Source organism: Pithys albifrons, chromosome 3 (assembly GCF_047495875.1).
Source record: "Pithys albifrons albifrons isolate INPA30051 chromosome 3, PitAlb_v1, whole genome shotgun sequence".
NCBI classification, from domain to species: domain Eukaryota; kingdom Metazoa; phylum Chordata; class Aves; order Passeriformes; family Thamnophilidae; genus Pithys; species Pithys albifrons.
Genome location: NC_092460.1, coordinates 18,543,386 through 18,569,835, shown reverse-complemented (window position 1 = coordinate 18,569,835; position 26,450 = coordinate 18,543,386). Strand labels below are relative to the sequence as shown.

Sequence of the window (26,450 nt, the reverse complement as noted above, 5' to 3'; positions counted from 1 at the left end):
TCTCTTCACCCAGCATCCAGTGGCACAATTCTGGCACAGGGTGTTCTGGATACCAGAGGTTTTGTGGGAGTTCAGAAACAAATTGGGCAAGTTTGTGGAAGAAGAATCCATCATAAATCATTATCTTGAGTGAAGCCATCGATCTCCAGCCGCCCTTGAACCTGCAAACGTCTGAGTCTGGGAGGGCGTGCTCTGCACTGGCCCTGGGTGCTGACTCTGCCGGCACACCCTTCTCTGGACAGCTCTTTTTTACTGTTGCTGGCCTCAGATCCATCCTTAGCTTGCCATGGCCACTCTAAGAAGACTCATTAGTCCAATCCACACCTCCTCTTCTTCCAAGCCATTACTTAATGACGGCTCCACGTTTAATTGGAGCCTTTGGATTGTAGCATGATGTAGATAACAAAATATTCAGGTTCCTTTGTCTAGAAACTTTCTTATCTCCTTGAAAAGATGTGCCAAATTATTTTTATTTATTTAATATTTATTTATATATATTTATATTTTATTTATGTTTTTATTTCATCTTCAGTGAATGCATTTATTTTGCAGAGCAGTGGCTAAGAATATAAAAATTTGAATGTGTGTGTTTCTTATCAAGAATTTAGATTCTTACTGGGATAATCATATAACATTAAATTTTTACAGATAGTAAATCTCAGCCTGTGCAATAAAATTGGTTCTATTTTTGTTAAATAGCTTATTTATTTAACAAATAAGTGCATTAGCCTTTCCTGTGCAGCCCAGTTGACATGATGAGGGGAATGATCCTGGTTGGTTCTTCCAGCTCCCTCAAGTGCTGAGGTGAAAACCACATGCTGCAGTCACTGCTGTGTTTCACTCTTTTTTGTACTTGGTGACGGAAAGATCCAGCCATCTTTACTGTGCAAGGTTTCCAGTTTGGGTAAATGTATCTCTGGGCCACCTTTGCCCAGGAGAGGGTGGGGATGGCAAAGGAAGAGGATATTAACCATTTAACGACTGGATTGCTTCATATCTTGGAAAGCAACATTCATATGGGTCTTCTTCCAATTTGCATCATCATCTGTCTACAATTGTTTTATAAAAATAGATTTTAAATGTTTTCCATGACTGTCCAGTGCCAGACACACCTGTCTTTTCCATGGCCATCAGTCACAGAGACAGAATTTCCTTTCACAGGAAATGCTGGCTGGAGCTTTGCTGACTCAGGACAAGGACTGGTAACTTCAGCATGTTAAACGATCTTTGTATTTGCTTAGTGATCTGGACTGTGTTGATGCTTCAGGAGTTGATAAACTGGCTTATTCAACTGACTGGTTGGTCTTGGCTCATTTTTTTGCCAGCTTAAAGAAGTGAATTTGCAAATCCCCTCAGTGTCAAACAGTTGATGATAACTTGTGACAGATGTGACCAGCAGACTGTGAGGGCTGAGTGCAAGAACATACAAGGCCACTGCAGTCTTGGAAGTTTGTGTTTAAAGGAAGATGTGCATATTATCTGACATGGCTTTGTTCATGTTGGTCTCCACCTGGAAGCTTAATTCAGTTAACAGACTTCAGTCCACACAATTAATTCAGCCAGTGGCGTGTTTCATGCCTGTGCTCTTAAAGTTATATGTGTGAGATTTGCATAGGCATATTGATTTACAAATATTATATAATTAACGTGGCTCACATAAACTTTAGATTTTCTATATAACCCTTTAAAGCTTGGGGAATTGGAACAGAGAAGCTGAGACAGCTTGAAAGATCTTAGAGGGCTAAGTACTTTTTATACTTAAAACAATCCTATGAGCTCTGCTCTGTATTTCTCCTTGTTGCAGACACTTGGTTAAATTCTGAGCAGCTTCCAGATTATTTCTGTCTGTGCTCTTAGTCCTTGTTTTGCAATGATGTGCAGTTCTCCTCTGCAATTGGTTGCATCCATATTTGTCGCAAACTCCTGGAAGCTGCTGTTGTTTTCTTGTTATGTTGAGGAGAAGGAGGATACAACAAATCCATGATGAACTAGGCACGTAAAACGCTCCCATAAAGAAGGTAAAGTTTCAGAAGGTTTATTTGTTTTGATTGTTTGGAACAGTTATCTTTACTGAAAATAAAGCTCTTCCAAATGGTCACTTATTAGTGAATGAACTGGAGAAGTCTTACTGCTTATCCGTCAACTTGCAAGTTAATAAAGTATGCCCCAGTATAAAATACAAACAAGAAGTTGCCTGGATTTAAGCTACATTTGCATACACTAGATCAGAGTTAATTAATTTTGATTGCTTTGAGTGTGAAGTGATCATTTGTTATGTATTTGAGAGTCAATATAATTGAAACATTATTTGACCTCATTAAACTTAATTATAAACTCAATAATATTTGATTGCTAAGGTATGGTGAGCTAGCTTTATAAGCTTAGGGAGGATTATTCTGCATCAGTTTATCATAGTTGAGATAATTAAAATATATATTGTATCTGGGTCTTTCAATTTCTATAAACTGTGGTCTGTTGTGTGTTCACAGTATGAAGGGCCTTCAGCTTGCCCAGTAAGATGTATACAATGTCTGAATTATTCATGACTTTTAATATTGCTGTATTGCATGGGTGGTCAGTGCTCCATCTGGACTCAGACTTCATTAGACAGTGACTGTTCCTAAGCCATTATTAATCCATCATATGAATGTCATAGATGAGGCACTGCCTGCTGTTGGTGTTATTTGGAGTAATGTCATGTATCCTAAGGCTCTGTTTTGTTATTCTCTTGCTATTTCTCATTAAACAAGGCCTACAAGTGCTCTATTGGAAAAATGCATAAACTGCTGGTCTTGGATTTTTTTTCCCCCCACCTGCATTCTGGAAAGATCTCAGATTTCCTGGGTAGTGCTGCAATACAATTTACTCTTTATTTATGCGTACAGCTTCTCAGAGTTTGGCTAATTGTTTCAGTAACTCTCACAGACTGTTTTGGTGAAGACATCTTCAGTGCAAGTCTGCCCATATAAATATGCCAAATCCTTTGGACCAAACTGTCTTTAAATCCTTTGGACCAAACTGTCTTTAAACTTAGTGGTGCAACTGGGAACTGAGAAGACATTCATATATGTTCACCCAGTTTCTAGAATTTAAAGCTGTTCTGTAGATACCTTAAATGAAGTGTGGTTGTTAAAACAAACTTGTTCTACAGTTTAGCTCAGACTGTAACAATATCAGACTGTGACTCACCAAATCTATTTGTCTGCTCCTATTTAAATTCATGCCCAAGACATAATTTGATACAACAGTGCAGAGAATCCACTGACCTCAGGGAAATTGTTCCCTTTTATTACTTTCTTCTTTTCATGATTTGGACATGGAAGAAAAAATATTTTGACTAATCAACAAATATGGCAAGTTGAGTTCAGCTCTGCCTGTATGCAAGACTGGTAAGTGATTCTGTCTGTGTTAGGGTTCCAGAAGTGGTTTTTAGTTCATGTACAGTGTTCAGATTGTCTTAGTTCTAATGCGCTTTGTATTTCATGTCAAATGAGATCTGTCTACAAACAGAAAGAATACCCGAGTAAAGACTATCTGTTATTTAAGTTGGATCTATAACTGAAAAAGGACTGAAAAATTGGTGTCAGAGAAGGATAATGCAGTTTAGGAAGGTAGGCTACAGTCATCTTGTCTTTGGTAAACTAATAAAGCTTTAGGAAAACAAATAGTGTTGCCAGCGAGTCTCTGAAGTTATGTTTTATAGAGAAAGAGTAGTGTACATGAATAAGCAATGTTTATAATAATAATGTACATATATATTTATAAACTTAGTATTAATTTATGCCACCATGTTAAAAAAATGATCAACTAATTGAAAAAGAAAAATACCAGTCTCTCTGAACACCATGTTAAAGAAATTATATATTTTTGTAATGAAATCAAAGCGTGACCAGAATGAGCACTGTGTTCTGGCAGAATTTCTGAAGCTGTTGCTGTTCCAGCAGTAGGTTTAACACAGGCAAAGTATCTTCAGACATAACGGAGGGGAAAGGGAGAGAGAAGCAGAGAGACTTCCAGATTTTGAGTGGAGTTTATATAGAAATTATAAATCAAATCTGCAAATTACATTTTTTTTTTCAGGGAAACGGGAGTTGTTTATGTCTGGACTAACACTCAGAGATCTATCAGTGTTTGTACTTGGCCTTTTAATGGTTGGTGCTCTGGGGACAGGGTTCATAGCTCTGAGTTAGTTTTCTTTATACTTCAGAAATTTAGATCTTATTTTAACAAGAACATGTAAAAGCTGAATCTTGCCTCGATACTCTCTGTGAAATGTGTTTTGTGGCAAAGGGAAGATATTATAGAAGAGACTGAAAGAAAAATACAGGTGGAGGTTGTTGGGTCACAAGTGTCTTGTGCACGAATTCCAGAGCTAAGGATGATTGATAAGTGCATAAAGATGCAACAAGCAGTAAAAATGAAATAGAAATGCCTGAGTTAAAAAAAGATAATTTCAATTAATTGTTTAAGCCTTTTCTTCTACTCTGAGATTCTTTATTTGTGCAGTTCTTGGCACTCAGCAGTCTCTGAGGGGGAAGTGTAAAGCATTTTGTGGGGAACTTGTTGGTTCCTAAAACGTGATTTTTCTTCTTCTTTATTTATTTTTTTTCTGATGAGGCATACTCAGTGTTACTGTTCCCAAACTGAAATGTGCATAACTGTGAAGCAAGGAAGACATGATAAATCATCTTTGAGAAATCCAGAGATGCTTTTCATAAACTGCAAAGCTATTGCTTATACTTTTGCCATTGCTGTGGGAGACTTGTGGTACAAATCTGGAAACAGATTATACCAGTTATTAGATTAGGTGGGTTTTGGTGAGATGTGAATTTTTTTTCTTCCCCTGACTTGAAAAGAGAAGAAAATGAACTAAAGTTTTGCCTCCAAATCCATTGAGTCCCTTTACTGTTGACATTGTGTTGCAGTGGAGCATTTTGATGGATTGAATGTTATTGTCTTGGCTGATGCTGTTTTTTCTTTATGAAATTCCACCATAACAGAAAATGGCATTGAAGTTTGAATTCAGTTTAAATTACTTTTGGGTTACAGAAGAAGACTTGATGTTTGCTGGTTTTCAACATGGCAAATTGGGAGAATTTGTGAAGCAAAATTAGCCAGATGTTACTGACAGCTCTGAGGTTGGATATCCATTAAGCATTGTGTGTGGTGATTGGTTTGATAAAGATTTGCTGAGGAGATTTTCATAATGAAATTGAATCAAGTAATGAGTTAGTGTAATATGGTTTATTTAGAGGTCAAAATAGAAACTGATATTAGTTCTATAGTGATAAATGTATAATTCAATACATTTTCTAAAATTAAGTTTTACACATCATTATTAGTAACTGTATTTTATACTGAATCTATAATATGGACTGTGCAGACATAATTTGTAAAAGAAATGAAGGCTCCATGTAAGCAATGTGCTGTGGGTGGCCTCGAGTCAGAGAGTTGAGTTTTCCAAGTTACACTAAACTTTTGATTGAAACCATCTACCCATATTTATTTCACTGAAGAGGGAAAGTATGGCCCATTCATCCTCAAATAATAACCGCTGGGACTGTTAGACATAGTCCAGTGCTCACTGAAGTCTGGAGTGGAAGTCAAGACAGGATTTCATTGAACTGGCATTGCTGGATATTTAAAGCCCATTTCTGCAATGCCAGCTCTGTTTTGACTGTGTCTCTAGAAGCAACAGGAAATTAAGATTGTATGTAAATACACCAGGATGCCTCTGTACATCATAGTACTGGGATAGGCCTTGTGAGGGCATTGTCCCATCCACCTATCTTGGTGGTTGCATTAAATGTTAATGAAGTCATCCATTATAGATAGTTTTGCAAGTGTCTTAGTTCAGCAGGAGGGACCAGCTAACCCTGTGTGGGGGTGATCAAAGCTGTGTATTCTACCCCCTCTATTCATTCCCCAAGGTCAATGGGCCATTAGCAGCAGCTGCCCAGGGAGCCATTATCACCTCCACACCCAGCCTGAGGGGGGCGGAGCTGCTAATGGGCCATCAACAGTTCAACACCCCCTGGCTCCCAGAGTTAATCACCCATTGTGTGAGTCCCCGCCCAGGGGGAGGGACTGAGTGCTCCCTGAGGGTACATAAGTGGTGGGTAAGAAGACCTTGGGAACTTCTTGTCGGATCCAGAGCAGCAGCAGGACCTCGACAGGAGGAGATCACCGCTCTCGCCCAGACCACAGCCCTCGCCTGCACCAACAGGTTTTTCTTTTCCTTTTGCTCTGAACTTGGGGGAACCACAGGGGGGGTCTCAGCACAAGGGCAAACAAACCCCCTTGGGTTTGTGCCCCAGGACACTGGGTTATACTGCTGGGGTTTTGTGAGTTGAAAGCAATTTCCCTTGTGTGTCAGTGTTGTTATTGTAATATTATTGTTAAATTTTAAGTCTGACTTATAATCTCTCTTGTGGTGAGTTCATTTCCCCTGCTGGTTCACCTTTAAACCAGCACAGCAAGGTTTTGTGATTTGGTTTTTTTTTTGTTTTTTAGAAGCCTCTGCTGTTCTGCAGGCAATCCAGTCCAGAGCTTCTGTGTCTATTGTTAACAAGGCTTTTCTAGTCACAAACCAGTTTAAGACATTGCCTTATTCCATATTTGAGTGTTCAGATCAATGTAAGACCATAAAACCCACTGAACAGGTATGGGCGGGGGCTTCCATACTACTCTTGTCACAGTAGCAAATACCTACTGATAACCAGTTATTTCAGGTGATCCCTTTTGTTTAGGCAGATCAGACCAGCTGTTTGTTTCAGCAAATGAGAAGTTACTGTATCACTAGGTTGACATTTTTCATTAATAATAGATAACATCTGCCTGTATATGCTGAAGAAATGTTTTGTATGAGACTTTGTATTTTGTTAAATGAGTGTCATCTTTGCGGGGAAATTATTATCAAATACCTTCTTGAGCAAGAAATTAGCAATAAGAATAACAAAGACAAGGTTACTGTTAAAAATTTTCTGGTAGGTACTTTCTAATTCTAGTTGGTCAAAGTAGTTTTAAAAAAAAAGATAAGGAGTTTCACTCAGATATTTGTAGTTACATGGTCTACTTGGCTTGTATTTATTCCATCATAAGCCTTAAGTTTTCTGTTCAACCTTCAGTGAATCATCAGACTTCTCTCTTGATCAGATTCTTGTCTGAAAAATGCAAGTAGTGATGTGTGTTTGCCTGAGCTGCTGCGTGACCAAAATGCGAACATTCCTGGGGCAGTTCTGCACTGCCATTGCCGGTGAGTGCAGTTGGCATGGTGAGTGCCCAGGCAGGCTCTGCCAGCCCAGGCACCTCCTGCAGAGCAGTGTAGGAAGGCATGAGCAGGTGAACGATTACACAGAGAAGTGTTACATGATTTTACAGAAAACTTTCACTTGTTTTCTCTGGGCTAACCTTAGAATGCTGTGGTAATCTTAGAAAATTTCTCTGCATAGCAGTGATTTCTCAATTCATTTGATAGGCCTTACGTCCTCTTATCTCTTAGGGAAATTGTTTTATTGTTATTTCTGCCATTCCATTATCACTATAGTTCTGTAATCAGAACATCTGAAGGGTATCTGCTTACAGCTGCTGACTCACTTTGTTATGTACCTGCACACTGTTCCCTGTGCCATGGTGGGAAAAGCAGCAAGGTGGGGAAAGCAAATAGAAGCTCAACAAGTGTTTGGAAATACTCTAAGAGCATTTTACAAAAGAAAAAAAATTAATATGTTATTTTTTTTACAAGTGCGTGAATGTATTTCTCATTAGAATATTAGCGTGTCAGTTCTACTGATGAACAAAACTGCAGAAAAAAAAGAGAATTAAAGCTTGCAGAGCAGTAGGTTTGGTGCATACAGGAGACTGAGCAAGATTATTCTGTCACTTTAGACCTACAAGCAATGCGCCTATAATGCACATGACATTACAGGACCCTACAGGTCTGCTTTACAAAAATTAGGTTTTAGGGTTAGATGGAGAATTTTGAAGTTTGTTTTGAGCACTAGACTGTTATAACATCCTCCCTCCTGGATGAAGGCAAAACCTCTCTAGTGGTAACTTCTCAGATATTTACAGCTATTTAACCTGTTCATTTAGATGGCTACGAAAATTAGTCAGAAGAAAATACAATCATTTTGCCATGAACCTGCAAGGTTCATTCACTCAATTCCACATTTGCAGGATATAATGCAAATCTGCTGCTACATTGGAGGACTGCTTAATTTACTTTGTGCTTTCTTCTGTCTTACCCCCTGAATCAGCCATTAGTTGGATTAAAAGGTCTATTTTTTTAATGGATCTGTTAATTCTTAAGGCAATGGTTTATAACCATCCAGCTAATATTTGTCACCACTGTTCTCAAGGACATCAGTGCTGAAAGGATTTGACTTTGTCTTAGGAATTGTTCAGACTATTTTTGTACATGGAATATATTATTTAAACCGTATATATTGGTTTTGTACTGGTGATAGAGGTTGCCCTTTGAGTTTAGTTTGCCTCTGAGAGCTTAATCCCTTCATGGTGGAGGGATTCTCTTGATTTATCTCAGTAATGTGGCTTCTTTAGTGAACATTTGATGGAATTGGAAACTGGACTGCAATCTGCTTAAAGCTTCCTTCCTGGAATGCCAGCAGTTTTGCTGCCAGAGTTATTCCTTGGCACTGCTTAGAATTGTATGCCTGGTTTTTTTAAAGGTGCTTAGGTAGTGATGGATGCATAAATCTGCATAACAGTGTCAAAGGTGCTGAAGCACTTAATTTCCAAACAACTGTAGCTAACTTAATACATTTAAATATCTGTTGCTGTGGGCTTAATGGTTCTACTCGATTTTTACTCACTCTGAGAATGTAATTGATTTTTGATTTGATTTTCTAAAAATGTAATTCAGAAGATGGCAATAGGCCACAAGTCTGGTTTTTCTTTAGCATGCTGATTAAAAACACTTTATGAATGTTCATGTATTTTCCCTAAAAACTGTTACAATTTGAGATTTTTCCCTCTAAATTACCTTACTGTACTGAATTAAGTTGGTAATAAGATGTAAATTTGTCATCTGTATGTTTAGAACAAACTTGATTTTAACATATGCAGGGCATGAACCCAGCCTGGTTTAGTACAGCATAAGTGACTTATCTGCTTGATAAAGTAGAATAAATGGTGATAAAGTAAATACGGTGGTGTTGGGAATGTTAAGTTTATTCTATACCGGCTGCATATTACTGAAATAAATTTCCAATTTATAATGGTTTAGTATTATGATTAAGTGGACAAATAAGTGATTATTAAAGCTTTTAAGAATTCATATTACATAAAACAAGAATGTGCTCCTGCTGGTGTAGCTGCAGGCTAAGTAGGTACCCTGGTAATTACAGGGAGTATCCAGAGCACTACTAGAATTACAATTTAACTGTTTAAGCCCAAAGTTCTATTTCTGTGACTTTACTTTTCTGTGTTATAAGTTAGTTCACAATAAAATGTAAAAACTGGGTGTGCATTATTTGGCCTTTTTTGAATGTTCCATATTTCAAGAGATCTCATTGACCTTATTGTAGTTTTGAATTACAGGATATGCAAATGAAAACCTAGGATAGTTGAGGCTTTAATATATAACCTTGGTAAAGAACTTTGCTGTGCTTTTTGTAGCTGTTACTCTTCTGTAAACTCTTGTGAAGAGCTTTGAAGGCAACTGAAACTAATTGCACACTTCCAGAAGTTCAGTAATTAACAAAACAAATAGAAGCCCTTAGTTGGAGGGGGATAAATGGCAGTAAATTTCTTCTTCCTGTGAAGTTAATGGAATTTCTTCCAGAAACTGTTGATTTCAGGAATGGTTAGGAACCCTAACCCTTCCTATTAATAATAATAATCAGAACCCTGACTGTGTGAAAATATTAACAAAGACAAGCCGCAAGTTTTAACAGGCATATACTCTTATTCATTACTTACAGGTATCTGTGTATCAGATTTGCCAGCATCTAAATCAAATATTTTTCTCTAACGTGTATCTATTGTTGGATCTAAAGGTGGTCAGTGATGTGGATGTGATGGGATGTAAACAGGATGAGACTTCGGAAGGGGCAAACTGTGTGACTGGATTTACCATGAGTGCAGAAGAGTTCTTTGATAGAGTCTGCACTAGTGTTTGTTATACTATTTACTAATTAGCAATTAATGTTCTGAAAGGATTCATAGGTAGTACAGAGTAGTTGGATGAAGTTTTTGTTAACTCCTTTATGAAAGCTCCATAGTTGTTTTTTAATTAAGCCAAATGAGTCAGTTCTGAGGCCTCAAGAGGGGAGTTGTCAGAGCAATGTTGTAATTGAGTAAGTTGTTTACATTATGCCATTTATTGCATGCATTGTGTTGTTTCTGGGAGATTTGTTGTTTCGTATTCTGATGTTTCTTGCTTACAGCTGAAGCATTTTAGTTGTGTTTCATTTGTGACTTTTTTTCTCTTGTACCATCACTTCTTAGAATAGCGCAGTGACTTCCTGTGTGCTGGGAACTCACTGTGTGAATTCAAACAGCTTGTGTATGTGGATGTTTGAAGACTTTCACGTTTTTAAACTAGAAGCCCTTGTCAGAACAAGAAGTTTTTATGCCCTTTTCTGCTCACATGAAATTTCTGACAGTTTATAGATCATGTAGCTGCTGCCCATGTCTGTGTGGAATGGGCCAAAAGAATGATATGGAGGCTGTGTTTGTGGCTGCCTGAAGTTACAGGTCTGTTTGTGGTTATGGCACATATTTCTCATGAACTTCACGTATCACCCATTCTGTGGCTTGTTTTCACTGCTTAGAAAATGATGATGATTTTATTTTTCCTTAGTGATACTAAGAAAATTTATGCATCAAATGTAAAGGAAGAAGGAAAATGTTATTGAAATGGAAACTACTATTCTGGTGTTCACTTATTATGCAATTGGAATTGAGCTTGCTCTGGCTGCAGAATTTCAGGGCCTGCTGTGGTTGAGACAGTCTTTTGATGTAGGATGCATAGCTGTGACAGAAGCAAAGTAAAGGCAGTGTCAGGAAGTACCTGAGTACAAATTGCTAAAATCAGTTTACTGCATGAAGTCAATGCAATGTTGTTCTGTAATGTAGTAAAAAGGAAAAAAAACCCCAGAAGGATGGGAGCCACCACAGCATAGCTAAGTGTACTGATCTCTGTCTGCCAGAATACTTTGTAGCCAGAACCTGCAGAAAATTCTCATGCTGGGCTTTAAAAATGGCGCATTAAATGGGCCCTTTACTTACCTATACAGAAGTTTCAAAACTGGTCAAAGAAACAGCTAGTATGTGTTGCCCATTTGTTGCCCTTGTCATTCATCATTCTTCTACCTTGTTTTTTTTTTAATTCAGTTGATCTTTTTAAACTGCATCTTGGGTAATGGCTTAGATGCATAAATGGCAGCTTTTGCCTAGCTCTGCAGGAAGTTAAGACAGTTTGCCTCAGGAAAAATAATTTTCCCTGTGGCATCCTGGCTGGGAGACTTTCTTTTTCCTGTGTCTGGGGATAGCAAGAATGAATGTCCCTTCCATTAAACTGGATGCCTTGTTTCTAAAACAATTTCTTTAGTAGCAATGATAGAGCTATACAGTGATTCTTGCTGTTGTCATGTGTCTTTTAATGGTCTTTTTTTGTATTAGGAGAAAACATAAATAATATCAACATATTAAAATTTTTTCATCCATTAGTTAAGTAATGATGTACCTCTTGCTGGACATATGTTCTTACATTTGTCACTTCTTAGTGCTCTTTAAAAATAGCTTCCTCTTTGTGGTGTTCACTGTTTTAAGTAGGTTAAAAAACCCTCTACAAATGAGAGATACAGAGTAGGACATCTTAAGCAGTTCTTAACACTAAACAGACCACAAAGTTTTAAATAAACAAGTGCTGGATGGATTTACTGGTAAAGCTCTCATCTTCTAGTTTCCTCTTAGTGACCTTAGTTTAAGAAGCAAAGAATTGCTGCATTCATCAGCATTTAGGGTTTTTTTTCTTACAGCCTGATGTGTGAGGTCATTGCAAAATGCAAACCTTTGTGCAAGTGAGAAAGGAAGCATTGATAAAGTCTTTATAAAACAGTTGCTGTGATATATGTAGGTACAGCTACACTGCTAATGAAGCTTGGAGCTATGGTAAATTTTATTTTGACTTGCATTCAGTTCCCACTTTTTAAAAGTAACCCCAAAAAATGAGGTTAAATTTCCCATTGGGTAAAGAAATAGGAAATGAAAGTAGGAACAAATCGTTCATGGCAACATTAACATCTTTTGTCTGTTAAAGGTTTGGCATAAAAGCTGAAATGTTATAGCTCTTCCATGTGGAAGCTTCTATATGGAAAAAATAGGTCTTTTCCTTGGGGATTACAACAGCTAATGAAGGAACCCTTTATTGTTCTCAGGTTACTGTCATTTCCTGATATGGAAATGGTTTGAGCCAGCCAAGTATGCACTTCTGATTTTGGAGTGGCATTACCTGAAAACTATTTCAATGGCTTCTTTCTCCTTAATAGAATTATTATTAATAACTACTTGAATTTATGCTTATATACAGCAGAACTGAATCTGTATAGGAAAACTGACCAACAGCAACTCTGTGAAGCTGCAAGTGGGTGCAAGTTCCACTGTGAGCAGCAGCCACTGGCACTCAAGTTCTGGTAGCTGTTTATGTGATGTAGCTGTAAATTTACAGAAGTAATTTGTGCTGATTTGTTTATGTACATCATTTGTGTAGGAATCAGCTGCTGCTTTGCGAATTCCTGTCAGGGCAGTTAAAGCAGAACCCAATACTAGAAATATTCTTGTAAGATCTGCTGTTGCTTAAAACTAAAATTAAATGGAAGGAAATGCTCCAAAAATAGCTGGGTATTTTTTTTAGTCTATACCCCTTCAAAGATTTCTCTTTAAAATACAGAAGTTAAATACCTGACTTCATCTGTGGGAAGGTGGCTTGTGCTGAGCACTAAGACCTGATCAAGAAGGGTTCCAGAGATGACATTCCTGTCAGGAGTCGATGAATCCGTGGAGCTGATGCATTCCTGGGCTCTGCTTTCCAGCTGAATTAGTGGCTGAAATGCTGATTCATGTACCGAGAGGTTCCAGCTGAGACTGCTTGTAACAGCCCCAGGAATCCTATGGCTTTAGACAGAATATTTAAAATAATTCTAAGACCAGAAAGGCTAAAAATGGCAAAGGCTGTTGTTTTTTGGGTGGGTAACTGCGCTTGCTGTACCTGTGTGTTCAGGTGATGGCTTGGCAGCAGCCCGAGGGACCCAGATGGTCTCTGTGCCCGCTGGGGGCACCCTCATGTCTGTGCTAATTGGCTTCTGCTTTACTGTTTTACTTCTCCACATTTTGTAGCAATAAAAGAGCATTACAGAAAGCAGCAGTGTTTTTTCAATACTGCTTGCCTTGCTTAATTGTGTGCTGCATGCACACTTCATTAATTAATTCCAGGCTGCCAATTACAGGAGGCAGCTGAAATATGAACCCTTTGTGCATGTTGACACCTCCCCTCCCCCTGTCAGGTGTGACAACTAAAGCCCTTCGTGACTCAGTTGAACAGGAAGAAGTAACACTTTGAGATTTAATTAAGACAAGGTGTCTTTAAAGTTTTTTCCCCCCATCCCCCTCATCCTCCAGTTATTTCCTGATACATATTTGGGGCCAACTTTAGCAAGTTTAGGAAGGAACAGGTTTGAAAAACAGATGCATGCTTCCTGCAAAGGACCATTACAAACTTCCACCCAATTTCACAAACAAGACATAATCCTCACCCTGGAAGAATTGAATACAGTAGGAAAGAAACTGTGGTCTTGGGTATTGGAACTTTTGCACATATGGAAAAATATTTAACCAAACAATCATATAAGGATCTTAAAAAGTGTAAGCACATTGTTATCTCTTTGGACTCTATAGTATTCTTGCCATTTTTTTTCACTGGTGAATACTTAGGAGGTACTGAGTGTCATTCGATTTTGTTATTTTATTCTTTTTTATTGTTATGTGAACTGTTTAGTTACTTTGCAAATATTGGTCCCCTCACAAACACAGCTGTTCGTAGTTACTAAAAAGGTCTAAAACAGTGGTCCTGAGGTTATGGATGGCAAACAGCACTGTCTCTGAGATCACCTTAGTGCTTCCTGTGGCCACATGAAATTTAGAAAAAATTCCTAATCACAAGCCTGAAGCTGTTGGTAAAGCTCACCACTTGCTTAATATTGTTGTTCATGATTCCTAAAGTTTGGGAATTACCAGTGTAAAATCTGTGTAGCTTTTATTTGCAAGGAATGTCTAACTCCTGAGCCCATATGCCTGTAGAATGTGCTTACAGAGATAACTGTACATGGGGATATTGTGGTCAGAAGGCAAAATTGGATTTGTGCTGTAAGCTCTGCAAGGTTAGATAGGATGAGAAACACAGGACAGTATTTCTGAAGTATTTTTTCAGCATGGCATTTGGTGACATGTTCCTACTGAGTTGGATATGAAGTCCTACTGAAAGCTGCTCATCTCTTAACACCAGAGATAGAATCAGGACAGATTCATCAGGGTTAAAGATTTCCCTCTCTCTGTTTTCCCCTCTTGCAAGGAATATACCTCTTTATAGTAATTTGTTAATTGGGTTTATTTCTGTTAAAATTATTTTGGAAAATTGTCAATATCCCACTTAAAACTGCTTTCTCATAGTCTGGATACAAAAGTAAAAATGGGCTAATAGGATTTTTTGATTGCTTTGCACCTTACAAAGAGTGAGGAAATATTGCAATACTGACAGAACTGCTGGGTCAGAAGCTGATTAATTTAGAGGGTTTTCTTATGGTTCAAATGTTGCAGATTTTGAGAAAAAATGTGAGGACAGGCAACGATTAAAAAAACCCAAATCTGGAAACCACAAACTAACCAACCTTCCTCCCGAAGCTGTTGTGCTTGGGGAAATAATATCTGAATCATAATTCCATTGTAGATCCACTGGAGGTATCTCAGTGTATAACCCAGAACAAATGGAAGTGCTGGTAGGGTAGGGAGCAGTTGTAAAACAAGTGCACTTGCAAGGCAGAGGACTCTGCCTTACCCAAGATCTATTGCGTGGTTATTGTATCTTTCCCATATGTGCCAGTAATACCAGACTGGAGATTGAGTTTCATAGAGATCAGGGAGGCTGCTCATGTTCAAAAAGGTCTTTGTAGCTTCTTATTTCAGCTGTTTGGCTTGTTCATGTGCTGTGGTTAATATATCCTGCACCAGCACGTTTTAATGCACATCTGCTGTTCGACAGCACGTACTGGAACAAATGGCACTTCCTGAGCTCACAGAGATGGATTCTGGCTGTGGTGAAACCGCAATCATTTGGGGAGGATAGAGAGCCTTGATTTTAATAAAAATACCAGATCTAGAGGAAGCAATTACGAGCAGAAGCAGGTAGTCTCTAAATGTTTGTACCAAAACAAACCCACCAAATTCCAGAGGACAGTATGTAATAACATACCTGCTTTCTGGTGCAGATATGAGGTGCATTCCAATCTTTATTGTCCAGCTATGCTTTTATGAATCTGTCCTCTCGGCCTTCCAGTTTTGATTCATCAGTGCAATGGCTGGACATTTCCTAGGACTTATCATTTTTCTTTGTGGATTATTATTGCAACTCCCTTAGGTCATCTTGAATATCCAGTCTGTACTCTCTTCCCGTGCCGTGTTTTGTTTTAGGGAGGAATGGAGCAGTGAGCTCAGGGAGAGCTGGCAGAGCACTCCAAGAACACCTGGACCAGACAATGTGCTTGAAGTACAACATGAGGATTAACATTTTTCCTTCTGCTTTATCACAGTATGTTCACATGTCAGTGCTCTGTGTCCTGGTTTTCTCCCACTTGTTTGATACTTGGCTTAGACTTTTCTATTAATTATTTAATTATCATATCCAGAATAAGATAAGTATACAGGGACTGAAATGTTACCATGTTTCTATATAATTATTACTGGAAATCAAAATTAAGGCCTTGTATCCCACAGCCTGAAAATATATTTTTACTCCTGTTGCACCTTTTACTTCCCTTTTCCTCTTTCAGCTTTCATAGGTGACAGAATATTTTTACTTCCAAAACCAAAGTGAGCAATTCTGCATGGCTACAAGTTTGTTTCCTGTTTCTTTGCTTTTTATTTCAGAAAATGTTCTTTGTTAAAGTGCTTGAAAGCTGTAGCTTATTTAACTCCCAAGAAGTATTAACGTGATCTTGTTCTCTTCTGTTCTACAGTAGCCTAGAACTTGTACACACACTCATGGTTTGAGAGCTGAAGAGTGAAATAAGATTGCTTGGGAGAATTTTTTTTTTTAGTTCAAGATCAGTTGCATCTCTACTTAAACTGCTACTTGTGTGTGAGATAGAAGGTCATGTTAAGTAAAAGGAATGTTCCCAGGAATTTCACAGTGTGCAGTGCTGTGTGCAGTTTGCCAGTGAGATGTTCAACACAAAATCTGTTCTATCCATCAATTACGGAACACATATTGCCACACATAAGATTCAGATACAACAATTCATTTACTGTGACAATGCCATCTCTTCTAAAATTCTTTTGCTGTATCCTTGAAGGGCATCAGACTCACCTAAGAAGCAGGGCCTTTTATATACCCTGTGTCTGCTTTTGTGTATTATTTGTATGTCATCATTAGTTTATGGATTTTTATCTATTTACAAAACTAATATTCTCCTTCAGGATCTTACTACTATTGCATTTTGATTATTGCAGTGTATACTGCCAAAAGTTGTTACAAAAGCTGTTTTCCTGGGTGATCTCTGATCGTTCTATGCTGCTCTTTGCAATGCTCTGATGACCTGTGTTTTGTATTAAACAGAAGCTACAAAGGCTTTTGAAAGGATAGATAAATTATTTATCCCATCCCCATGAGTCATTCTGCCATTCAGGTTGTTCACTCCTGTTCTTGTCTGGTCTAGAATAACAGCCTTCATTCTTATCTTTTTTTTTTTTTAATCTGTGTGCTTTTCTCCCCCTGTTGCTCAGAACAAACTTGACCGCTGTTAATCATCTTGGGCTCTGAAAGCAATGCCTGGTATTAAAAGTATATGTTTTTTCTGTCCCCCTGCCCCAGCTATACTTTGTTTAACATGCATCCTGAGAACAAAATCTTTTCATGGCTATGGGTTGTTATTTAAGTCTTCTCATGTTGTTCTATAGTCTGTTATGTTAACACTTTACTGTTTACTAGGGTCTTAAGAGTTCATGTTTTTGCAGGGATTTGAAGGTACAATATTTGTTATCCATGCAATATAAGACCAGTCCCAATGACATAATAAAATCCAAATGCTTGCTGAAACATCTTGGTTTTGTGTTCAGTCAATTGTTGTGTTTTCAAGATTAATAGGTACAAAAAGTATGATCTAATGCAGTTTTGAGTTGTTTTTCAGCTTTTAAAATAGTAACCAATATTTTCTCTGTGATGGTTGGATTTGCTTTTGGAGACTTTTTTTTCCGAAATATTGACTCTCCCTTCTATTTTGGGAACTAAATTAACTGTGGTCATTAGGGACCTGTCCAAAATTCGTAGTTCTTGGGAAATGAAAGAGTTGTGGTGGGTTGTGGTTGCAGGTGTGATAATGGAGAGCACATAAAAGCAGGATGAACTCAATCAGTGCCAGATAGCAGTTTGCGGGTAACAGCTTGACCAGCAGATACCCTTCAGAAATTACAGCTGGCTTCTTAAATCAGGCAAGTATTCAAGAAATGGTTTCCTATTTGTATTTTTGTGTCAGTTAAAACTTTTGTACCATATGGGATTACATCATAGTATTTACGCTCGGGAAGATAGTTATTTTGTAACTTTAAAGAAAACCTCTTTGTAACCCTAAACAAAACATTCCTGCCAATGGCTTCTCCATTCCCTAATTCTTGATCAAGGGTTCTGAACAAAGCAGTTCTGTCCTAGTTAGTGTATGTTTTCGCTGTCTGTTTGAAGATGTTACATCCCCTTTCAGCTGCCTTTTAAAGATTAGTAACATTGTTGCCTAATGCCACTTCATCTCTGCAGTCACACATCTACAATACAGTTGCACTGGGAGGAGGTCAGTTTATTGATGGATTACCAGTTTTTGCAAGGACGCTTCTTTCTGAAGTTATACCATGGTTTTCCTCCCCTCTCTTAGTTGGAGGATTTGGGTAACACAAAGATGATTTTTTGTGTGTTCATTTTTGTCTGATCTTTTTGTAGATAGCATAAAATATAGGTCATAGCATGTGGGAATTGAACAGCATTTCTAAAGATATTAAGGGACAACTACAGTGGAATATTGTAATTTGGATAATCACTGCGATAATTTGGATTGTAAGGCATTGTGTGATCCCAAGAACTCTATGCAGGACCAAATGTGGAGTTTTTCTGCACTGGATTGTCACTATTGCACAGTGGGAGAGAAGGCATCTCAGGTTCAAGGTTGCTTTACTATTGTTGAGATATCAGACTCTTGTTTCTGCTTGTAAGGCACTTAATAGTCTTACTGTTTTGCTTGACTTTCATCAGTCTTTCCCATGGATGTCTTGTAATCTGTGCCCAACAGTTTTTAGGTGCTTAACTTTGATTCTGCTGGCATCTCCTTGGCTGTGGTCTAGAAAAGGGGACAGCAATTGTAATTTTCATGCTTCTTATTTAATAATTAAGTTTTAGGCTCATAAAATAGATTATCTCTAAACTTCTGGTGTTGCACAGCAGTTTAATTTTTGCAATTTTAAAAATTTTAATACCTTTTGCAGTTAGTGTATTGACTTGTGTTGTGGTGGGCAATGCTGAGTTAATGATTGGATGTGATGATCTTAAAGGTCTTTTCCAAACTAAACAATTCTATGATTCTATGCTCAGGAGAACATGAAATCAGTCTCAAGGTTTGTGTTCTAAATATTTATTCAAGAAGCACAGATGTTTTCTTAATTGCAAGATTTTCAAATTGGCAAAAATAACTGACTAGACAGTGAGTAACAGTGCACAGTTGTTATGGAAATTAATAGGTGGGTTTGTTTTTTAAAATAAATAAATAAAGCTTCTGATCCAAAACTTTCATCCCAAAAACTGAAGTATTCTTTGGGTGTGACTTCATGAAACGAGCTGAGCTAACAGTTCAGAGCTATTAGGAGGAGAAAAATCAGCCTTTTCCCTGTCCTGTCCTCATTTGTACCCCTGCACTTTTCCACCATTTCTCTTCAGTGAGTTCTGGTGCTTTCCTCATGGCACAGTAACTTGTTCAGCTCACAAAAACAGCAGGCAAGAAACCAGGCAAATGAAAGTATTTTTGTGTTTTGGGGCTGCTGATTGACCTGTCTGATGAGATGGGGCCAGAGCTGGCATAAGGTGGCAGGGAAGGACTGCACAGAGAGAGGGCAGTGCCAGTGAGCGAGCATGGAAAGAGGGAAGACGAGGAATTTGTGTCAGGAGGGAAATGTCAATTCACCTCAGCCTTACTGTAAAATCCTATTCTTAGTTAGCACTTGGAGGCTTTATTTGCATCCTGAGTACAGCACTTCCCAAAGTGGAAACTAATTTAAAAAATTAATCAAAATAGTAGAACTTTAGTGAAGGACAGAATGTGATTAACTTGGATAACTTCTCAGGACTGGGGAGAATCACACAAACAAACAAATGTAGTAAACTGTGTCAAACTGAACACAGAAATATGTAATAAGGTTTGAGGTTTGTACAACTAGGTAAAGAAAATAGGAAAACTCAAAAGGCCTAAGTCTTACTTTTTTTCAGCTGGTTTTATTTTTTACCTGAGGAGGAACCTGTGTACCTGAGAGCTCTTCTTTTGTTGTTTGTTTCTTCTGGTTGTTTTAGGGGTTTTGTTTGCTTATTTGTGTTGGGGATTTTTTTATTTGGTTTTTTTTGATTTTCTTCCCCAGTTATATAATTGGGTCTAATAAACCATATTAACTCCAAACTTTGCTTTACATATTGCAGTTGGAGGGGCTGGTTGAAAGAGCAAACTAAGTGGTATTTGGCCTATATTATATGTGAGATTAGTTGTAGGAGGGGCAGAAATTCCTGTTACTTCTGAATAGAATAGAATTTTCTTCTTGCTTGTAGCTAAGCATACGCACATATCTAAGCATACAGCAAAAAATTACAAAATACTATCCCCTCTGAGGACAAATATTATTGAGTTTCTCATGTAATATAAATGTTATTATAATAAGATTTAATCCAAACAAAAAATAGACCACTACCGTGATGTCTTGGTAAACATTTTGCTTTAGGGATAATGATATCTCATGAAGAAATTTGTTACCTAATTTTCTAGTCAGCAGGAGTGCTCTAGAGAGAAATTCCTGCTCCCACACTGCCTGTAACTTAAACAAAATATTTTAATTATATTTAATCTCATTTAAACATCATACAAGTGGTTCCAGTAATTTCATCTCCCTAGAATGCCATTCAATGAAAAATTCAGGAAAGAACATTGCACTTGGGGTGATCATTTTGCCGTCTACAGAATTTGAGCAGCTGTTTAAAATCCACATTGATAAATCAGCACAATCCTTCCCAGCTCCTCCTTTCTGCTTTCCCCAGGGCTGTGGACTCAGAAAGCTCAGCCAACTTCTTTGTTATGAGTGTGACTCCTGGAGGGTCCTTTGGGCCAACCTCCCCACACCCTGTGTGTTCCCCCAGCAGGGCCCACCCCACTGCTCACTGGTGAGCACTGTGGGTGTGGGAGAGGTGGGGAAGGGTGAACCCTTCCCAGTTTCTCCAGGGCAGCCAGCAGATCAGGCACCACAACAATTTTTATAAAGGAACCTGAGGCAGCTTTAAATGGCAGCTCTGCCATGGGCAGGGACACCTTCCACCAGCCCAGGTTGCTCCAAGCCTCATCCAGCCTGGCCTTGGACACTTCCAGGGCTGTGACATTCACAGCTTCTCTGGGCAACCTGTGCCAGTGCTTTACCATCCTCAGAGTGAAGAAGTCCTTCCCAATGTCCATTTTGAATTGATCCTCTTTCAGTTTAAATGAAAGGATGGGTACATACACATGTGAACGTGCTTCATAAAGTGCAAATTACTGAGTGTTTTTTTTCTCCTTGAAATGTGTATGCAATATTTCGACTTAAGGCTTTTATAATGCATAAAATTTCCAGAAACTTCATATGCCAAGTACTCTTTGCACACTTAGTCAAAGTTGTATGGAGATTCTGTTCCTCTGCAGCACACTTTGCATTAAATATTTTACTCACTCCATAAACCTGGAGTAGCTGAGCTAGACAGCAGAGGTACTCCTCTTAGGATGGCCCCCAGACTACCAGATAACTCAATATTCTTAAAGCAATTCAGCTGTTCTGAAAACAGAGCAAGGGACTCTTTAAGAAAATCAGCTGGGAATATAACATATCTGAAGACCCTAGTGGCAGCACAGTTGGTTTGGTTGGTCTACTTGGTCTGTACCTTTCCTTAAATTCTTGTCTTGTTACTGGAAACTTGTCACATAGGCATGTATTTCACCAAGAAAGTACCCATGTGGAGAAGTGTTTATTTCTAGGCATCAGAATGGACAGATTAAAAGGAAAAGCTCCCATAAATATGAATCAGAGGAGAAATGCAGTTAGTGGTTTTCTCTTAGCTTTGCTAGTTGTAATTAAGAAAATAAATAATTAGACTGAATTGTTCCAACTAAGGCTTGGCTGCTGCTTAGGCATCAGTGTCAGACACAGACCAAAAGAAGCCAAGGACTGTTTTATATTGGGTGAGGGAAGAAAAGCAAAGGCAAGCACACAAACCTTCAGAGTCTCTTACGTCTTGGCATACCAATATTTTACAAAAAATTAATTTTATATATCAGATTTTTTTTAACAGCTTGACAAAAAAGCTTTTTAGTTTTAAAAATGAAAGTAGTCACATTAGCATCTGAGGAACAAGAAGGTAGTCAAGACATCTGGGTGCAGACATCTCGAAATATTACTGTTCAATCACAGATTCTGCATTTCTGCCCAAGGCTGTTCAAAACTGTTGGCAAAGATCACATTATAATACAACTTTAACAAAAAAATTTAACACACAAATTCAAATCTTGAAACCATCTATTTGTGAGTTTTCTTCTTTAGGCAGAGTTCAACTGTAATTGATAATTTTCTGTTCCACTGAACTCATTAAAGCCTATGACTTTGATGGCTCACTCCATTGGGCTTTCCCCTATTTAAATGTTTAGATTAAATGTTTCAGTTCCTTTTGCTACTGCTTGGTGTAATGGCTTCTTAACTATTCTTTAAAAGGAAACAGGATTTTTTGGTTGTTTATATTCTTTTGCCATTGTACTTTGGATCCTTTGAGAAATCTTTAATAACCGCATTTTAGTTTTGGTTTACTCTGATCAAAGCTATATGGATCTCAAAGATTAGCATAAGATGAAAAAGACTTCTAGCCATGTATGAAGGTGTTTTAAAGGTTTGAACCTGAATATCTCAAAGAGCTTTGCTGTGCAGACAGAGGCTTTTGCAAGAGTTCCTTCTGTGTTAGGTTTTGAATCTGTGAGGAAATGAAGTGAAGGCATTGGTGTGAACCCCATGACCACAGACCAGCTCTGCTACTGAACTTCAGCCCTGAACCAGGTCAGTGGTGGTGGCACCTTTGATGAGTGGGCTTTCCAGAGTTACCAAATAATTTACTTACCTCTCCCTGATAAATAAGTAACTGTCTGAATATGTGTAAATAAACACACACCAAACTAAACCCACAAAAATCCTGTTCCACAAATGGCAAAACCAATGCATTGGCCTGCTTGCAGTCTAGTCATTAGCATTGTTTTGTCTTAAGTACTAGTTTATTTTTTGAAAATAGCTTACAATTCAGATCTAATTTTTACAGTGTTATTGTAGACTTGTAGTCTAAGTATAACTTTTGGCAAGAGTGGACTCACTGGCTCCACATTTACAAAACTCCTTAGTGGAATCACTGAAAGCTTTGTTCTCCAACTGTATAACTGGAGTCCTCTAGGGAGTCTTTCAGGCACAAGTTTATGAACTGCCATTTGACTCTGCTCTGGGGTGTGTGCACACACAATGCAGGGACTATTGACGGGCAGTCGCTGCCATCCAAATTAATGTAGGAACAAAATGTAAATCAGTACTAAGTTTGTAAGATCTTTCAGAATGGACTCAAGTGTTGTATTTGATACTCAGTACAGAAGGGACTCAATGCCATGACTAAACTGTAATCATAATTTGTTATTTATAAATGCACACAGCATTCTACAGACAAATTCAGTTCTCTGAAAGAGAGAATTGTTTAAAATTGTACGATTTGTTATTCCATTAGATGATAATATAAAGTTAGGTGCTATTCATCAATGAACTTTGGGTCCAAATTTCAGTTCTAAAACTGTATGATGAAATAAGCAAATACCCCCAGAGTCTAATGAATCCTGGTTTAGATGTCACTGAAGTCTGTCTTACAGGGGCAAGGTGCTCTGAAACTTACTGACATTAAACTCCTGCCTACTAAGAATTATATTCCTTTTAGGACTAATTTTTCTCTTGTTTCTCGAGAATGATTAGTCAAGCTGAAGTGCACTGGCCTGATTAATGGAGAAATGACAGAATCCCTCTCTTGGCATGTTTTTTTTAACGTGTATAAACCAAAGTTAATTATTTCAATATCCAAACCAGTACACTCTTGTCCTGTGTGAAGTGTTGTTTATGCCATGAAGCATGTTACAGGATTAGATTGCTTTGAGGACAAGCCCTGAAGACATTTTGTCTAAATGATTTAAGTGAAGCTGATTTTTGAAATGATGTTAGCATACAGCATACACCTTCATAAACAAACATACACAGATGGTATTTGAAATCAAGGCTTCTTGGGCTTAAATGGTTACACAGCAGCTGCTGCATTCTCAGGGAGGTTGACCATTTTGTACCACCTCTGAGTGTAATGGTGTTATGATGTGCTTGAAATGTGAGGAGAAACTCTCCAACATTATCAGGCTGTGCTCAGAGGTATGTCCTCTAAATGGCACACTGAAGAAGAATTGCATGTTCATGTCACTGAAGTAACTGTTCATAGCTGCAGAAATCCTCAGGTAAGACAGCTAGTCTTCAAATAAAAAGCTATATTCCTTTCATAATTTTTTAAATATAGAAAGGAAGGGGGCTGCTGCAAGAATCGATCTAACCTAACACCAAATCTCTAGTAGTGGTCAGCAGGAGCTGCTTAGAGGAGAGTCCAAAACAGAAATAGCCTGCCATAATGTTTCCCAAAATATTGCCCCAGTAGTCAAGAATTTGTGTGTGAGAACCTTTCTTAGTGGCAGAATCTTGTTACAGGTACTTCTACTGTGTATAACACAAAAATTGTACATAATGTGAAGAATTAATTAATTTTCCTTTGCTCTGAGTCTGCCACCATCTGGCTAATGAACCATTTTTTGCCTGTAGTTGAATACTGTAAAAAGTCATTCCCTACTTGCTTCCTCTGTTACTCAGGGTTTGTAGGTCTTTACAACACTTGCTCTAATCTCTCTTTTCTGGTGTGTCCTGTCTGCATAACTATTATCTCCAGGAAAGCTGTTTCAGTGCCTGTTGTCAACACTTTCCATTTCAGTGAACCTTGTCCTGTCCTGCTATGATGGAGATGAGGGAAGTGGCACTGCACATAACCCTCTGAATGTTCAAATATCACATTTTCCTCTAGAATCATTGAACATCTAAAAGTACTGATAAGTTTGTTCCAGTGATTTTGCAGGAACTGTGGGGTTGGGAAAGTAGTGAGGGTTTTGATTTATAGGCAGACTAGCACAGAATAGAAAGGTGCGTGTAACAGGCAGCAGGATAACATCTCTGGCTGTACTGCAGATAATACCTGAAAAGGCCTAGGGGGGTAAGTGTGAGAGCTGTTATGTGTTTGGGATATTGGTGAAGTCAAAGGACTGTCCAAATGAGAATTGTGTTTGCCATTTGATTAGTCTTATTCTAAAGTTATTATTATTTAATTAACAGCCTTTAGGAAAATAGATGCTTGTAAAGTCACATCCATCATGCAATCTGCCTTTAAAACCAGCTAATTTTTTCAAGCTCTATGAAGTTATTCTTGGTTGTGCTGTTTCCCTTTGGCTGAACATATCCTTCCCTCCTCCACCATCCAGCTTCCTACTCAGTTTCCTTTTCCTTGTCTCCCATATAGTCTCTGTCAGATTGATCCCATGTTGCAGACAGGGCCCCTAATGCTTCCTCTCTCTTTTCAGGGAATTTTCACTACCTTTGTTCTAAGGCAGCCATCAAACGCAATTCGCTTGGCTGCACAGTCACTGAAATGCCCTATGAGGTACTTAAGGCAAAGGTGTTTTTTCCACTTTCTCAGCTCCTTACAATGAGGGGTGCGGGCAGGGGAGCTCCTCGGGTGAACAATAGCAATAAAAGTGGAACTTGAAAAACACAAAGAAACAAACTCCAGCTTGCCAGACAGGAAAAAAACAACAATAGGGGTGAATTCAAAAAAAGCGGAGGAGGAGGAGGGATGAAAGCAGTGATGCTGTGGCACCACCACACGATGCAGAGTCCCGCTCCGATCGGCAGAACAGAGCGCAGAGTGCAGGTGCCACTGCAGCCCCGTCTGCATTTGAGACGGGACGGCTCTTAAGTGAGTCCTGCTCTCCTGTCGGCGCCTCGGCTGTCCTGGGAGCGCGGCAGTGCCGCAGTGCCCTGCGAGGAGCGCTCCGATCCGTGCGGTGCCCGCTGGCAGCGTTGCGGGGCAGCAGCGGCGCCGGGCAGTGCCGCCCATCCCGCCGCCCCGCCCCGCCCCGCCCCGCGCCCCGCTCCGCCCCCTCAGCCGCCGCCGGCGCTGCCGCAGTCCCAGCGCAGCCGGAGCGGGTGGTGCGCCCCGAGCCTCGGGCCGGGGCACCGCGGGGACTCAGCGCTGCCGGGGGCCGGGCACGGCCGGGGCTGCTCCTGCTCCTGCGCGCCCGGTGCTCGGGCACAGCCCGCGGGCAGCCCCGCAGCCGCCCCTGCCAACACCATGGTGGCCAAGGACTATCCTTTCTACCTGTCCGTCAAGAGGGCGAATTGTGCCTTGGAAGTGCAGGCTGTGCCCAGCCCAGCTAAGGAGACAGAGGTACTTAATCTATTGGTGATGCGGTTGCAACTTTATTTTTCGTTAGTGTGACCTGTATTGCTTTGGGGAAGAAGTAATGTGCTTTGAAAACGGGCTGCAATGTATAAATTTGTTTAGGCATCCTTCACAGCCTTCTCTAGGTGTTGAACTTTCTTTTGGAATAAGGTGAGAAACAGAATCTAGATTTTTGTCTTCTGTCACTTGAAAAATTAAATTAATCTGTAAAGTAGCTAATTGCTAGAAAACAGGTTGTTTTACATAAGTCATTTATTTTATTCCAGGACTAACCGTTAATTACAAATTGTTAAGCTTACGGAGGAACTGGGAGGGAATCTGGAAGATGGTGTCTTAAAGCATT

The 26,450-nt window shown here is 39.0% G+C and overlaps 1 protein-coding gene across 7 annotated transcripts in view; it reads left to right on the top strand.

Moving 5' to 3' along the window:
• ARHGEF3 (Rho guanine nucleotide exchange factor 3) overlaps positions 1–26,450 on the top strand; it is a 112,056-nt gene that overhangs the window by 59,075 nt on the left and 26,531 nt on the right. The window contains exon 1 of one of the 7 annotated variants that reach the window (XM_071550790.1): positions 25,843–26,092. The exons of the other annotated variants lie outside the window; for them this stretch is intronic. Within the exon in view, the coding sequence (XP_071406891.1) occupies positions 25,997–26,092 (96 nt within the window). The 5' untranslated portion in view covers positions 25,843–25,996. Of the gene's footprint in view, positions 1–25,842; positions 26,093–26,450 lie in introns of those variants that run through there. 7 annotated transcript variants of the gene reach the window in all.